At 45.0% G+C, this 17,207-nt stretch overlaps 1 protein-coding gene across 50 annotated transcripts in view; it reads left to right on the top strand.

Annotated features, from left to right (window-relative positions):
- The window catches only part of Sorbs1 (sorbin and SH3 domain containing 1), a 238,680-nt gene that overhangs the window by 177,426 nt on the left and 44,047 nt on the right, over window positions 1–17,207 (top strand). For 36 of the 50 annotated variants that reach the window (XM_076563072.1, XM_076563033.1, XM_076563034.1 and 33 more), the window contains 5 exons: window positions 817–931; window positions 6,417–6,500; window positions 10,335–10,400; window positions 10,942–11,043; window positions 15,061–15,110. In XM_076563072.1, coding sequence (XP_076419187.1) covers window positions 817–931; window positions 6,417–6,500; window positions 10,335–10,400; window positions 10,942–11,043; window positions 15,061–15,110 — 417 coding nt within the window. The remainder of the gene's footprint in view (window positions 1–816; window positions 932–6,416; window positions 6,501–10,334; window positions 10,401–10,941; window positions 11,044–15,060; window positions 15,111–17,207) is intronic. The other 14 variants (XM_076563070.1, XM_076563047.1, XM_042263419.2 and 11 more) reach the window with 2 other exon arrangements.

Genomic DNA, 17,207 nt, shown 5'->3' with positions numbered 1-17,207 from the left:
CATGGCTTGCTCAGTCTGCTTTCTTATAGAACCTAGGACCACCAGCCCAAGGATGGCACCACCCCACAATTGGTGGCTCCCCTCCATCAATTGTTAATTAAGAAAATGCCCTACAGCTGGATCTTATGGAGGCATTTTCTCAACTGCGGTTCCCTCCTTGCAGATAACTCCAGCTTGTATCAAATTGACATAAAATTAGCCAACAGGTAGACAGATAATACTTTAAAAAAAAAAACAAAAAACACAAAACTTTGATGCGAGCTGAGATTAGTGTGTAGTAAATTGAGATGCAAAGTAGGAAAGAACACAGGGCCACACAGCTGGTGTTTACTGAGGGCCGCTGTGGACCTGGCACACTGCTACAGTGGTCGCCCCTTCCAGTTAGATAGGCTCATGCTCCATGAGTTTGTAAAGTACTGTGATCACCTGGGTGGCAAGGGTTTGAACCACAGTCTGACAGCTTGAGGACCTGTATTTGTGCTCTGCATAAATTGTGTGGGAGTTCAGGCATGTTCGGGGAATGTTAGAGTCTAAAGAGGAGAGCCAGGTCAAAGACTTTCCAGGACAGGTCTCACTGCCTCTGCCATCTCCGCCTCCTGGTGCCAGGTTTTGGGCACCTCATGCCCCTTGTAAAGCCAGGATGGAGATTGAAGTGGGTTGTTTGGAGAAGCAAACTAGTACAGCTAAGTTGCTAACCCTGGTTCCAGTTTTATGCCTTGGATATAAAAATTCTTTGATGAAGATGACAGCCAACCAGGTTCAGACTGTGTGGGAAGGTGGTGCCGTTTTCATGAAAACACAATTTTCTTTCTGCAGAAATGACTGGGAGCCCCCAGATAAGAAAGTGGACACAAGAAAATACCGAGCAGAGCCCAAAAGCATTTACGAGTATCAGCCGGGCAAGTCTTCTGTTCTGACCAGTGAGAAGATGGTAATGTGGCTCTGAGCGTCCTTTTGTTTTCTCTGCCCACGTCATCTAGTTTGGATGCATTGTGCAGTTGGAGCAGAGTCCTGCCCCACTTCAGATAGGCTTGTTTGTTTAGAACAGTGAAAACATGGAAGTCCCCCCCCCCCTGCACTTTCCCAGGTCTTCATGAAATGAGTCCGGAGTCTGCCTTTAAAACTTAACTGTTTTTTTTAATTTTTATTTTGTTTTGTTTTTGTGGCTCTGTTGTTCCGTTTGTGCATGGTTTATGGTTTTAACTCATTTTAATTTCCTACTAACAAAGATTGATCTTACTTCTGGTTTTTTAGGGAAAAAATATGTTACTTTGTCAGGCGTATTGATTAAAGTTTTTTCTTTTTTGTAGGTAACTTTGCTTTGAAATGGATAGACTTTACAGAAATGACCAGTCTAGCATTAAAGTCATTCAAAGATAAATAACCAGTAGAATATTGTAACTTGGGGTAAAGCCCTAGGCTGTTAGTTTTGTGTTTTAGGTCTTCCATCTTTGGCACTTCTAAAAATCAGTCTGGCTTATTGTCCCTTACACACATTCACATCTCTAGAAAGTCGAGTGGGAAAACGGTGTGGAAATTCCAGACCAATGTGGAAAAGTAGCCACTTCTGTGAAATAGGGAGGCTTTACAAGTTGATTAGTTCCATATCTGCCAATCATACTTCCTTTCATTCACCCTTCATTAGAAAAGGCTGGTTCAGATTTCGGTAAATGGTTAAAGAGTCTCCAAAGCTGCATCAGCATCGCAGCCCTCTGGCTGGCCAGCAGGATGGAGAGGTCACACTGGACATTGTTTTCATTTAGAGCTGTTAGCCTGCTGTTCTACGTGTTTTTAAGGGGTAATTGATTTGACTTTTGCTGAAATGAAAATGTGACGTCTTTAGAAGTGCTGGACTAATTTTAATTAGGGAAAATGCCATAGCAGTTCACAGAAATGCTTTTAGAGTTGTCATTCCTTAGTGTTTGCTGGGCACCACAGGTATTTTAAGCAGAAAGCGAGAGACAAGATGAATGACTTCCTTCTGGTTCCCTGCTTCTTTGGGGGTTCTCTGTCTGCAGGAAGTACTCCATACCTAATAAATATACATGGCAACCTTTAACCCAAGGGTTCCTGGAAAGAAAGTCACACTCTTTAGTAATAAGCCTGCTGGCTTCCATTATGCATTAATATAGTCAAGTGACTTCAGGGATTCTGGAGGCCTTTGGGTGCTTTTATTTGGGCAATGGCCATTCATAGATTGTCCTAGCTTTTACTGAAGGCACACCCTTTTTCTTAATTTTGTCTTTGTTTCTACTTCTTTCCCTTGGTCTTAGGAATTTTACCTCTTCAGAACTAGGAAAACAACATTATTTTGTTTTCCTCTTTGGTACCACAGTTCTTGAGATCACTGGCATTATTTTACAAATGCTGGGAAGTTCCCCACAGTGCCCGATGGAGGACCCTCTAGGGAATGATGGAGACTGTCCACAAGGACAGCAAAACACCATCTGGTGTTTGGTACAGGCACTCCTCCATGATGTTCCAGGCCTGAGGCCCATCCATAACAGCATGTGGGCACCTGCCCAACAGTTTGATTCAGTGCCCTTTACCCCAGTTAGCTCTGTCCTTCCAAAGAGAAGTTGTTGATTTTAGAGAGGAATTTCAGTTGAATCTTAATTTTTTGACAGTGGTTGAATTGGTCCATTATGTTTGATCTTTTTTTAATCCTGCTATTTTTATCACGTGAACAGAAAAGCTGCTATGTGGATTTCTATGTGAGCCTTGCCTTTTGGTATTAAGTATCTGGCTGGCTAGGATTTGAGTAGTACCCTCATTCATATACTTTTTGAAAAGAACTAAAGAATCATTTCATTAACTTTTAAGTGTGTAAGCTGGTGGAGAGGCAGAGAGAGTCTGTTAGATTTTATTTTAGTTTGCTCTGTCTCTTCATGAAGAGAGAAAAAATAACTGCGTTTTCTTCCATTTGAGTTGCTCATAGCTGCTTAATTCTGCCAGTTCAAGGAATCGGCTCAGACACAGCCAACTGTTACCATCAGGAAGAATGTTAATGGGCTGTGGGAGCGCCTCTTGCCTTGGAGCATGTTCACACTACCTCAGACCCATGAAACTCTATTAACCTTCAAATCCACGGGTGACTCTCAGTCTTGATGACCTGTTCACCAATTTGGCATATTCACAAAGGTCTAAATGCCTCCCTATCAAAGTATAAGTCAACCTTTTCTCCGTGGCCTTGGACTTAGAGATGTATTGGTTGGTCCCAGCTTTGTCAAGAATGTCTAGACTTTACTCCTTTATACTTTTTTTCTGAAGTCTCCTATAAGACACAAGCTTCATTTAGCCAATAGATAGAAAGAAACACTTTTTTCGTGCCAAGCTTTGGGTTAGATGTTGGAGTTTTTATCCGTAGATGTGTGGCAGCAAGGACAGACATTGAGATAGTAATGACGCACAGAGTGACTGTGGAAGTATGAACAAGGGGGTTTGCCCAGCCCTGGCTCTTCCTCACCCTGTCACTTGAGTTCCTTCCCTGACAGTTCAAGCTAGCTACAGGCCCTGCTTTAGTTGGCTGTCATCTGCACTCTCATTCAGAGGCTGAGTGGGAATATAGTGTAGTTTGCAGGGTGCTGGCTGGACCAGCCATTGAAGATCTGAGCTCTGGGTTCCAGGCTGAATGCCTTCGGGCAAGACACTTAACCTTCTTGAATTTCAAGGTTTTCCTTTGTGAATAGAAATATTATCTAGCCCTCCAAACCTGGTGGTGTGCCAGGTGATAGTACCAAGATGGGTAATATGTGTCTAAGAGCCACGAAAACTGAAAAGCATGATATAAGTGAGTACACCATGTTCAGATGATTTACTTAATTGACATTTGAAGCTGGTCTTTGGTTCCCATTTAAGCAATGACATTGTCTTTGAGGAGATGACATTTTCCTGGCGAGCTACTTGCCCTTTCCATGGATTTTATCAAGCTGGAAAGAGAGCAGCCCACAGCAGGGAAGCCCAGAGCCTGGCATTGGGAAAGTGCCATGGCTATGGGAACAGGGCTCCTCTGCTTCCAGAAGGGTGTTCACTGTTGGTCTCTTCCTTGATTGGATGTACTGTCCATTTACACCTGGCAAGCTAATGCAGTCATGAGTGTTGTTGGCAGTACCTTCTAACCTTTGTGTCTGGGCAGCTTGAAGAACCCAGGCTTTGGACCCAAGGTATTTAACATAGCCTGTTCTGTACTCACCATTAACCCTGGCAGTCAAACCGTACTCAAACAGCGTTCACGAATAAAATGAGTTAATTCTTTCAGGGCTGTAAATATCATAACTCTTAGGCAGCTTCCCAAAAGAATCGGTATGTTAGTACATTTTATTTAAAAAAGCAAAAACAAAAACAAAAAACTAACCTATTCCCAGGGAACAGTTTATAAATAGTCTTTGTAAAAATAACAGATACGAAGTAGGTTTCATGAAAACCCATCATTCTGGATTGTAGAGTGCCCCAGTGTTTAAGCTACCATTCTTGAATGGTTTTGTCTTTGAAGGCATTGTGCTTCATTTCACCAAATAGAGGCAGGAGCTGGGCTGGGGAGGTGGCTCAGAGGGTTAAGTGCTGGAGGACCCAAGTTCAGGTCCCAGGAAAAGAGTCAAAGAACCAGGCTTGGTGGCTCGTGCCTACAGCCCCAGCACTGGAGAGTCGGAGCCAGGTAGTTCCCTTAGGACCTGCTGGCCAGCCAGCCTGACCCGATTGGCCAGCCCTAAGCCAATGAGAGCCCCTGGTTCAGCAAACAAGGTAACTGACCCCTGAGGAACAGCATCTAAAGTTATCCTCTAATATCTACATACATGTACATAGATATGTAAACATACCTGTACACACATGTGGACGGATGGACGGACACACACACATACATACACACACACACACACACAGAGCGCTGTTAATGTCTGGATGGGCAGGCCTTCTTCAAGATGGAAACTTTAGAGGAAGCTGATTTAGATGCCCGAGGATGGAGTTCAGTATATATCAAATATATTCAAATCATATTTCAGTTAAAGAAAGTCTCTTCCACCTGTAACAGCAAGAATGAACGAAAGGTTTAGATGTTTCCAGGGCTCTTGGAGCAAGGGCTTGGTGAAAGGCACTAAGACAGTTTCCAGACTTCTCTGCAAGCAGCAAAGGGCCCTTCAGTAGTGTCGGTGTGTCCAGGGAGGACTATTCTGGAGTGTAGCAGCGCTGAAGACCTGTAGGTGGGGCTGGCAGCAAGTTCTCCTGAGCCATCCTCATTGTGGCCAGGAGGCAGCTAAGTGTCTTGTATGATATCTCCGCCCTCAGAAGAAACCCCTGTACATTTTTGCATTTCAGATTATTATAGAAAAATCACATCTCAACCTTTCGTAATTTTCAGAGTTGTTAAGAACCTAAGAACTTAAGCAAATCTCGAACATCAAAACCCTTCTGCCTCATATGAGTATAACGCCTTCTGTTAGAAAACTTGATTTGATTTCCAATCATCCATTTTTAGTGTTCTCCAAAAGTAGTTGATATTCCCTTGATAAAGCGTCAGAACTTTAATACATATTTGATGAAATATTAAATCACAGAATCAAATTATCAATCTATGTGACACTTGTTAGTGTAATGTAAAGTGAGGACTCTAACTTTGGAACGCACGTAACCCAGAAGTTTTCTCCCCCCTGTTCTGTTCTCTGTCTTGTCCAGCCTTCCTGTCACGTAATTTTTTCTCAATCCTTTAACATTTACTAGAAACCAGAGGATATTCTGTCTGTACTCATTCCCCACGGATGCTTGTTTAAAATGTTTCTCACTCGTGTCTTCTATTTTGACTTACATCATTTTTCACTTTGCCGTGTATGACACATGGTATCTCACCTGTTCCTGTGCCCTTAGAGATGCAGTATTAACCAATTGGCTTTTCTAAAGTGTCATTATTTGCATTTGTTTTTGAAAACCTCAAAGCAGCCTTGCAAATAAGTACTAAAACTGTCCGAGCCCATAAAAACTGTTTGTGTGACTCTGACATAGATGTTTGGTGTGCTCACCAGTTGATCCGCTCGCAGCTAATATTTTGTTACAAGAGGGGGGTTCCCTCTGCTCTCATGATGAAATGATTGAGGAACACTGTTGTGCCCATATTTCGCTTTGTGGTGAAGAGTCGCAGTGTAGTGCCGAGTCCTCCATCTCCAGTCCATCTGCCTCTGCTGCAGGACTGAAAATGAAGGCCTCACTGCTCCCTTCCTCAGTTTCCCTGTTTTTATGACCACGTCCACTCCCTCAGTTTCAGTGCCCTGTCTTTGCTGGTGTCGGTGACACTGGACGATCACTGCTGTTGAAGCGGGTGCTGTGGAACCCAGAGCCGCTGCATCTCTACTGGCCTGTTCCTATGTAATCTTTTGCATAATGTTATCCTTCTCTTTCTTCCATTCCCCTGTCACCAACCCTTATAGAGTCGGGATATAAGCCCAGAAGAGATAGATTTAAAGAATGAACCTTGGTATAAGTTCTTTTCGGAATTGGAGTTTGGGAAACCGGTAAGTGTGATAGCTTCAGTGGTTATACACCTTGTGAAATAATGCTGTTGGTGCATTGTTGCTGCTACAGAATCAGGTTTGTGTGAGGGATTCAGTAGTGGGAGCAGCTGTGATAGCTGTCCGCGGTTGGGTTGTTTGTTTCTTCTTACTACAACCTGTAGGCTTTCCCACAAGAAGGGACAGTGAGCTCTGGGATACACCTTCCTAGAACATCCAGAGAGCATGACCAAGGCATCACTTGTCCTAGGCAGGTCTCCCTCTGCCACGCCCAGCAAATGTCACATCCCTGGTGGGTGGCATTTTTTCCTGCCATCCAGTCACGACTTTAACCAGTTGTTGAGTTATTCCGAAGACAGGCATGGCAGTGTGTCACTGAGAAGGCAGCGATGTGGTGCTTCAAATCGTGTTTTTAAAGCGGGCATGCGAGGCAAGTGTCTGAGCAGGCAAAAAAAAAAAAAAAAGTGCTTCTCTGTGCAGACACAGTCCAATCCAGCCCGGTTAAAGGCAGCTTTTAGGGAATGATTTCTCTGAGTTGCGCTAGCATTTTCCAGGATTTGGAATGGAGGGTAGAAATCTAGAAACTTTAGTGTTTGGCAGCTTCCCTGAGGTATTTCTGAGTTGGCAGTGCAGACTGACTTAGGCCCTTAAGGGGGGAGTTCCTTAGTCCTGAGCCCAGATATGTTTCAAGCATGAGGATAATCTGAACTTGTCCTTCTACTCAACGGGATGGACTTTTAACCTGTAGTTGCTTTGAATTCCCAATTATAACTGCAAAAAGAATTTACAGTTGGAAGAATTAAGCATAGAAAAATGAAACATTAGACATGTGCATGAGACTCTAAGCATTGCTTTTGGTCTTGGATGATCATTTTGTTTGCAGATAGGAACTGATTTTATAGTTCAGTAAAATGTTAAATTCCGTGCTGTGTGTTTTCCATTAAAAAGACAAAGGGAAGTCAGGTTGTGCTTTGGAGTCGCTGATTCCGCTTGAAGGTGCTGAGCTTGAAAGTTCAGGTGCCTTCTGAGTTAGGAGTGCCCAGTTTCCTACAATCTACTTGTAGGAACAGGTATTCCCTTCTGGGCCTTCCTCCATGCAGCTCCCCTCACCACACACACACACACACACACACACACACACACACACACACACACACACACACACACACACACACACACACCCTATTATTGATGAAGAGCGCCACCTAGGGACAGTGGAGCGGAACCATCTAGCCCAACTGCACTTAGCTGTCCTCGCCCCTCCTTAGAGCTGTGGTGCACATCGCACAACTCATTTCTTCTCCTTTCTCTCTCCCCTTTTCTGCTGTTCACCATTTGGACACTAAATTTAATGCACACAGTCTTTTCCACTTGCAAAAACTGAACAGTATCCTAATCCTTTTCCTTAAAACCTGCTCAGTTTTTGAATGTATTATTAGGTGTAGTTCCATCCAAAGCACTATGATTGATGTACACAGCAGCGATGCCCTACCGTACTCACAGAAAGCCAGAGAAGTTTGATTTAAATTGCTTTCTTGGCCGGGCAGTGGTGGTGCACGCCTTTAATCCCAGCACTTGGGAGGCAGAGCCAGGCGGATCTCTGTGAGTTCGAGGCCAGCCCGGGCTACCAAGTGAGTTCCAGGAAAGGCGCAAAGCTACACAGAGAAACCCTGTCTCGAAAAAAACAAAAAACAAAAAACAAAAAAAAAATTGCTTTCTCTAGAATCCATGCCAGTGATTTTTGAAATCCCTTTCAGGATCTACAGATTGCTAGCCATCCCCTCATCTACCCAATAACTAAACTAGTTTAATCTGAAATATTACCTTTTTGCAAAAGTTAGGGAGCTTTCTTCACTAAATTATTACTAGTAATGTGTTTTCATGAGTCTGTCATTGCAAGTGATTGTGTTGATATTAGACAATAGTTCAACCCCAGCCTGTAGTAAACAGATCCTGAGAATAACTAGATAAATTGACAGTTCTACCCCAAACTGGGGGACTTACCTCATATAAACATGGAGGATACAGGCCATTTGTCAAACAATACCATCTCTTTTTAGCGGGGAGGTGTTCCTTTTGTGTAGCCTTAACTTTGGAAGACTTGCCACAAGTGCATGGGCCACAATCCCCAGGAACCTCATGGAGAGAACGTTTACATGTGGCTTAGACGTCCCCAGGCGGGCTTGTTATCTGGTTGAACCAACGGGCTTGAGGAAGGAGTAGGAGAGGGAGCAGTTTTTCCTTCTCTCCCTGTGGAATTATAATGAGGCACAGAGTGCCCCGCTGTAGTAAAGCCATGGGAGCTGGTGTGGAGGATGTTAGCCATTCATGAAAAGAAGGTAGCTACCAACTCCCACGGGTCATCGTCTTTGCTTGCTTTTTGTTCTCACACCAACCCAGGACCATTGCTCCAGAGTAAAACCCACTAGAACTCTGGCACCGACGGTTGCTCAGTGGCCTTTTCTTCCCCAACCTCCTCTCTGAAAGCCACTCAGAAAGAAAACTGTAACAAGATCCTTATTGTTGACCTCAATAAATTGCCACGAAATAAATAATTCAAGTCTCCAGGGGCCATTGGAGGGTGGGGTGGTTTATTCAAAGCATATTTAATTTGGAGACACTTGCTTATAGAATTTTGTGACAAAGTCAGAAAGGCGCAGAGCTAACGCATGTAAAAAGTCTACTTCCCAGATAACCATCGAGTGTATTAAGTACTAAGAATGAATGGTAGCTGCTTTATCACTGACTCCATCACAGAACTCACATCCATGGAGGGCCTGCTGCTGCCGGCAAACACAGCCAGAGTCAGTTGATTTTCTTTTGGAGAGGTATTACAGGGAACATGGGGACCTGCCTTTTATTCTCTTTACCCCTCCAATTTCTACAGAAATGGATTTGATTTCTATCCACAAACTCAAGACAGTGTTTCTCAGTGTCAAGCCCTTTGAAATGCTTCTGTAGAGTTCATTGACGTGAAACTTGTGTGCCATCTTAGGAGCTCTTAATGATCTCCTGTTCCTGATCTCTGCGGAGGTCACAGTGTGGGAGAGTGTACACTTGAGAGTGTGCATTAGACACAGTCAGAAAACCCCTTCTGTGAGAGAAGCTCAGAGTTAGAAGTCTCTGGAAGTTTGCATAGCTTTCATTCCACACACACTCTTGTTAAGCCTACAGCATTCTCCTGGCAGATTTCCATCTCTCTGATTCTCCATGAAGGGGCCAAGAGCAAGCGGAGTGACCTCTGATCGGCCGAGGAGGATGGATGTACCTCTAGCGATAGCATAATTACCAGACTCCACTTACTTACCAGTTAAGCTGCTGATATGAAATGGTCATGGGCACCATTTGAACTCTCACTCTGGATGCTGTTTGCAAACCAGAGTCGCCTTTAGTTCAGGTCACCCTCCATTGGCCAGATCTATACATTTATATACATCTATTGACAGGAGATGATGATTTTATACAGTAGGTGAGACTATTTCAAAAATGTAAAATCTCCAGTGTCAGCCTTTGTTTGAAAAGAACATTAAGGAATTAGAGTTTCTAATTTGTTCAAATTTGTATTGATGCTTCCCCCCCCCCCCCTTTTGGTTTGGAATTTCCGATATTGAGGATCTGGGGTTGATGTACTCGTGAGACGTAGTTAAGTCGCCAGTGTTTCCAGTTCCTCCCGGGGCAGACAGCTGTGTGTCCTCAGGCAGGACCCCAGCCCTGTGCTTTGAGTTCACCTTTCTGTGTTGGTCCGGTCCCTAGCGCGCCCCTCTTTGTTTGAGCCCCCCGTGTTTGTCTTTATGTCTTTATGCTCATTTCTCCATTTCCTCCTCTGCTTCCCGTCAGCCTCCCAAAAAGATATGGGACTATACTCCTGGAGACTGCTCTATCCTTCCTAGAGAGGATAGAAAGGTAATCCCGTGCCTCCTCCGCGGACTGTGTGCTAGACCTCTAGCTTTGGGTGCCGTGAGTGTGTTGTGGGTTTGTGTTCTTTTCTTAAATCTTTTTTTGTTTTTTTAACTTAGTAGCTTGTTTGGCCTGGTGATGAAACTATTTTAACAAAGTCTGTGAGACATATACTAATGTTTAGAGGTTTTTTTTTGTTTTTTAAAAACAAACAACACTTGTCACAGTCACTATACTCTGACACAGAGGAAGCGGGTCCTTCCTCACAGGTAGGTTTTTGTGGCATTTGTAGTTCTCATTTGAAGTAGAACAGACGTCTGAGGCCCTGAGACTCAGGATTTCATTGAACCTGCCTAATGTTGCTCTCTCTGTTTTCACGTCTTTAGACTAACTTCTAGTGAGCTCTTGTGACTGAGTCGGGCCTTCGTGACCCTATTACAATATGACTCTAAGAAAAAAAAACCCTTCATTTCAAACTTAACCTTCCATTCCTTCTCCTTTTCTTTAAACTAAAACATTCTTTCTCATCTTTTCTTTCTTGAACCAGACTAATCTAGAAAAAGATCTCAGCTTCTGCCAAGCAGAGTTAGAGGCAGATTTAGAGAAAGTGGAGACGGTTAATAAGTCACCCAGTGCAAACTCACCACAGGTATTTCTGTTTTTCTCTCCATGTCGGTTCCTTTTCAAGCCCTGCTTTCTTTTTTGTCTCTGTTCTTTGGCTTTTTATGTTGTGGGGATGACAGAGGGTGATGCTGCTAGCTTTAAGATGCATGGCTTTCTGAATCCTGTTTACACACACACACACACACATACACACACACACACACACAGAGTCAGGTTTTTTGCTTGGATTCCTTTGGAGCTTGGCATCTACCATAAAGGGGTTTTTCAAATACATACATATATATAGCTGATAATTTGGACTCTTCCCTACCCACCATGCCCCGTACTTCTTCTGTGGTGACATTTTAAAGTTCTTTCCTTTGCCTTCTTTGAATTTCCAGCATGCTATTTTGGGGGACAGTTTTTCTTTTTTGTAGCCCGGGGAGATGCCAACCTCAGAGGTTGTTTTGAGAGACAGCAGCAGTAACTGGGCTCAAGGCAATAGAAATAGAAATGGCGTTTGTCATTGTAGAGTCGGCAAAGTTCTCAGTAGAAAACATGCTCCAGATACCAAACATCCTGGGAACACACGTTTGAAACTGGGCCTGTGTTAAAATGTTTGTGTTAAAAGGAGTAAGGAGAGAGCCAGCCCAAGGTAAACAGGCTTCTAGGGAGACGCTGAATGTTTGCTGAAGCGTGCTTTGGGTTCCCCGACAAAAAACTGAGGAGATTCTTAGGGGAAAGTGATGGCTTTAGAAGAAATAAAAAAATAATGTGGACACTGCTGCAGCAGCCCAGAAGGGCCACACACTATGGGAGGAGATGCGCAGCTGATAATGGATCTGTGCTAAGTGTAAGCATTATTGAGACAGGGTCCCACTAGTGCGAGGAAGTTGGGCACCAAAGTCAGGTGCATGGCTAGAGACTCAAACCCAGGAAGGGGCAGAGAAACCACTGTTTTATGATAGCCTCCTTGGGGGTCTGGGATGAAAGAGTGGGAAGCCTGTGAACTGTGGCAGTCAGGGCTGCCTCTTTGGGGTCTGTGGAGGCACCAGTGGATGAAAAAGACAGCAGTGGTTAGGCCCTTCTCCTCCATCAGAACTGAAAGGAGGCAGAGAGGTTAAGTTGTCACACACTCAGTTGAAGCAGACTGGTAACGGGTGGAGAAAGGTAGAGTGGGATTCTGAGTTTCTAACAGGGTGGATACTGGGACCTGGTATAATTACTGTGGGACTGAAGATTCAAGGAAGAAACCATCCCAGTCTTTCTGGAATGAGTTCTGGCTGCAGGTACGGCCTAATAACAATGGCTGACATGCCGAATGAGAGGTCTGTAGTAATAGGCTGACCAAAATGAATCAAGACATGCTTTCAAAGTAGTCAAATGTAACAAGGGAACATCTGTAACTCATGCAGAAATGGGGGCACATCTGGTGCTGACAGCCACCTCTGTGAGGGCCTAAACCCTGCCAGGGACACCATGGTGCAAGAAAGTGTCTGGTGCATCCACAAACCATTTTCCATTGGTTATTTGACTGGTGCTGTTAGTCTTGAACATATGTGAGATATGCTTGCAGGGGCTCTATACACACACAAAAGAGACTGCCTTCAGGACATGACAGTTGAGGTCACTTACTGGGAATATCCATGTCGAGGCACTACAGAAACATGGAATGTACATGTTCAAAGGGCTAAGACCAGCTAAAGTAGAAATCTCAAGTGGGAATGGGGGGGGCAGGTTTGGGAAAGACTGTATACTCAGGAATGTGACTGAGGAGATGTTGGCTTTCCTTCAGATCACTGATGTAGCTAAAGAGGTGTTTGAGTGAGAGCGTGCCAATTCCTTAGAGAAGTTGAATTGAAGGCAGAAAACTGGAGTGTCAGAGGATGAGGAGGCCACTGCAGTGGTCCAAGCAGACAGTGGTGGGAGGCCACACTATGGAGGCACCGACGGGGAGGACGGGAAGGATAGATGGAGAGAGGCTGCCAAGGGAGTCACAGTGGGCTAGTTTACGTAGTTGGCTCGAGGAATGATGAGCTGGGGAAAGGGAAAGAGATGGCTAAGTTTAGGGTTTGGGCAAGGCAGCTGGAAGAGCCTGGATGTCAGTATGTTGAAGAAGCTAGAAAGAGAATCAGCGAAGAGGTAAAGTCGTGGAGGAGGTGGTTTCAGGTACTTGGCTTCTGCGGTGCTGGCCGGAGATCAGGTAGGGCTATCCAGAAGGCAGTAGGAGCTCTAAGACTAGATCTTAGGAAGCAGGCAAGGGCTTAAAAAGCCTATTGGAGTTGCCTGCAGGGAGGTGATTGTGGGGGTCTTGGGAGTCAATGAAGACCTCCACCGATGGCATTGACAAGACAGGGCAAGGCACAGGAGGGACATTCAGAGAGATGGAGGGACGCAGGATAGAGCAAGAGGAGAATGGCAGAACTACTCAGGGCTCCAGAGGGATCAAAAGAAATGGATTCTGGGGTAGCAAGATGGCTCAGTGAGTGAAGTTGCCTTCTGTCTAAGCATGACAACCTGGGTCCCATCCCTGGAACTAGATGAAGTAGGTGGAAGGAGAGAACTGACCAGGTTGTTCTCTGGTCTCCACGTGTGCACCATGGCACACATACTCTCCCCGACACAGTAATAAACAAATAAATAATCTTAAAAAGATATAGTCCATGGAGTGGGTTGTAGAAATTTATAGACTTTGGTTTCTGGGTGTTGAGGTTGTGAAAAGGAATCTGAGAGTCCCGCAGGGCTGTAGCATTATTGAGGACATGCGGGAAAGAGACACGTGGATGGAGGGAAGGAGAAGACAGGAAGGGGTGCTGATGACCCAGAAGGACTTAACAGGGTCGTGTCAAAGTTTTTCCTGATGGAGATACAGGCAAGGTCTTGAACAGTAGAATCCCAGAACGGGGCAAGTGCCAAGAGTGAGGTGCCTTGTGGTAGGAGGTGAGTTGGTGATACCAGTATAGCCAGACAGGCTGGAGGATGATGGGTGAGTGTGTGTGTGTGTGTGTGTGTCTGTGTCTGTGTGTGTGTGTGTGTGTGCGCGCGTATGTGTGAGTGTGCATATGTGCTCGTGCGTGCGTGTGCGTGCGTGTGCGTGCGTGTGTGTCTGTGTCTGTGTGTGTAATGGCTGTGGGGACAGCAGTGCCTGTAAGGGAAAAGGACCCAGACTGACAGGTGGGAGCTGAGGGCTAAGTGAGGAGCCCTCACCAAAGAAGCCACCTCTCCTCCCTGTCATCTCCTCTTCCCTAATCCTTAGTCTCTTCCTCTACTTTCCTTTTCCTGAGTCTCTTCTCTAGGTAGTTTATTTTCCTTAAAATGGTTATTAGTAGAGATCATGGTCAATATTAAGTAGGAATATCTGTAAAAGTTAACTTGTACATAGATTTACTTAACACAAATATATTGAACCCTTGGCTTTTTTTTTTTTTCTTCACTACAACCAAAGAACCTCTGAATTACAGAATGACATTGCTTTCACTTTCTAGTAGCTCTTGGCTGACTTTTTCCTTTTGTTAGTGGCTTGTAGTTTTACGAAGCATCCCCCAACCTGTACTGACAGTGTTGTTACTGGATTTTGTGAAATTGTGTCTTCATTTTTACACTTCTCAACCTACAGGCATAAATGAATTGTGTAAACATGGCGTGATCATCTTAAAATGCATTTTTAAGATGCAGTCTCTACCTAGAGTGTTGTGTGACACTCTCGGATATGGCATTTGGGGTGCATGAAAGGATCTGCAGTGGCTTGGCAGGGTTTCTGAGGACTGGGGAGGCACAGATAAAGGGGCTTCTGCTCCCTGGGGTTCCTGCTGAGGATAAATGTGAGCTGAAGTCCACCTCCAGGCCCACCTATGTTTGTGGCTTCATCTCTTGTGAGGTGAAAAATGAGAGCCTGGCACCCCCAACGTCTCTGTGTGCAAGCCCCGGTCCCTCAGGGGTGCTGTCTGTATGGCCAAACTGGAGTGGCCTATCTCCTTTCCCTTGCTTTGCAACCTGGGAATCAACGCACATCACTGTTCCTTTTTCTTTGCTCACTGTTCCTTTTTCTTTTTGACTTTTACAGAGCTCAGCAGTCAGCCCGACTCCAGATGTTACATCAGAGCCTCCTGGATAGTAAGTAGCCACTCTGTGTTTCCATGGCGCAGTGTGTCAAGGGCTGGACAAGGGTGAGAACGGCTGGCTGGTGGTTTGGACCCAGCGTGCTCATCTGTAGCTGTCTTGTGGTGTCTGGTGATAGGCAGCAAGGGCTTCAGTGCTGCGGAGGGCTCAGGACAGTGGGCTATCCTATGCTTTGGGCTTCGTCCTCCAGTAGTTTGATGGTATTGTAGTTTTAAAATTAGTTTTCTTTTGTTCTTTCTTTCTCCAAATCAATGTTACAATGATTCATGTTGCCTTCCCTTAGCTTTTCTCCAGGTTGATGTTTTTGTCTTTGGAATGTAAAGCTATTTGTCTACATTTATTTTAATTTTATTTATTCTTCACGCGCACGTGCATGCGTGCGTCTGTGTGCGTGTGTTGGAGTGTGGGTGTGGCTGTGGAGGTTAGAGGACAAGCTTTTAGAGTCAGCTCTCTTTTCACGGTGAACTCTGGGAATCTAACTGGGTCGTCAGGCTTACGCAGTAGGTGCTTCTATCTGCTTAGCCGTCTTATTGGCCCATTTATCAAAATTGCCCTCAGTGGATCCTTGAGGGAAGGGAGTGTAGCTAGGATGTACTGGACCTGGAATAAAGATAGAGTGACAGATAGTGGGATTAGGTCCTCAGGCCAGTCCTGACAAGTGGGATGAAAATCTAGGACCTCTGGACATGGATGTTTTTACCCCTTCCGACAGTTCTTAAGATTTTGCCTGCACAATACATGTACCCCCATTCACTTCCTCATGGAGTAACTGATACTGTCTAGCGGTACAGGAATGGGTTTATTTCTCTGACAATTAATTGGAAGACAGGAAAGAAATGGAAATCTGGGGTGTCCCAGCAGAGCTATTGTATGATACCTGGGAGATTAGGGTCCCCTTGTGGTTTTCCGTTTCATTAATAAAAGAATTTGAGAGTAGATATACATAGAAGCTGAGGACAGCTTATTAGAACATGGAAGGAGAATCCCAGGGCATCAGTCTCTAGCTGCTGGAAGGAAGGAACAGGATGGAGAAGGAACAAAAGCCAGGCTGCTTGAGATATAGACCCTTACAGATCAGCCACCAGGCAGGAGGCAGCCATGTGGTCAGCACGGGAGCTTTGGAAACAGTAAGGAAGCCAAGGTGTGAGTTAGGGGCTTTAAAAGCTTACTTAAGTTCTGGCCAGCAGCTAAAAGAAAAAGACACAAGAGAAGAAAAAAAAATAGTTACACCTTTCTATGCCAGGCTTCAGGAAGGCTTGCAGTTCTAGCTGAACCTCATGGTGGCTGATCTACAAGGACTACACTGGGAGGTGGGAATTCTGGGAAGGAAAAGTACATTATCATAAGGTGAACCTGCCTTAGCAGAGATAACCCCATACCCAAGCCACCGACCTGCCCCATTGCATTCACCTTTACAGGAGGAAGCAATGCATTCACCTTTACAGGAAGAAGCAAGGGCATGTCTCCACCTAGAGGCAGATCCCATTCTTGATGTAACTATCAGAGTCCTACCTAATCCTCTCCTAGCGCGCCTTTCCCAGGGCTTTTCCATGCAGCTGTTATCCCAGCTGAACATTTCAGGGCTACCCTTGTCCTGTCCCAGGAGATCTGTAGTAGATAGCAAACTCTTGAGCTGAATAAACAGGCAGTAACTGAACTTTCTTATGCCCGGCCTCAGGCTAGTGCTTCTGGCCTCGGTCTCTGCTGCCAACTAGCTGAGTTGTTTGTGTATACTTTCCTAATTGCTAATTATAAACTCCCTACGGGCCAGGCCTTCCATCTCCAGGGTGCCCGGTAGACCCGATCACGTGAAATGAGGCAGGTTTTGATTGCACTGGGCGTTTTAACCAGGGCTGTCTGCCACGCTTGCTTCGGTGTTGACTGGAGTTACCCACTGCTGCCAGGCCTTCCCTCTGCCTCTCATCTCCCTGAACTACACCAGGCAGAGACAGATGCCTGTGCCCCTGAGGGCCCAGCCCAGTAAATTCCTTAGTTCTGCTAGCACTTAATGCTGCTTATCACAGTAGGAATCTTGACTATCTGGGAGATCTCCTCAGCCCTGCGAAATGAGTATAGTAAATGAAAGACAAA

The sequence above is a fragment of the Peromyscus maniculatus genome, chromosome 1, assembly GCF_049852395.1.
Source record: "Peromyscus maniculatus bairdii isolate BWxNUB_F1_BW_parent chromosome 1, HU_Pman_BW_mat_3.1, whole genome shotgun sequence".
Classification (NCBI taxonomy): domain Eukaryota; kingdom Metazoa; phylum Chordata; class Mammalia; order Rodentia; family Cricetidae; genus Peromyscus; species Peromyscus maniculatus.
Note: the sequence above shows the minus strand (reverse complement) of the source record. Positions and strands in the feature narration are given on the sequence as shown.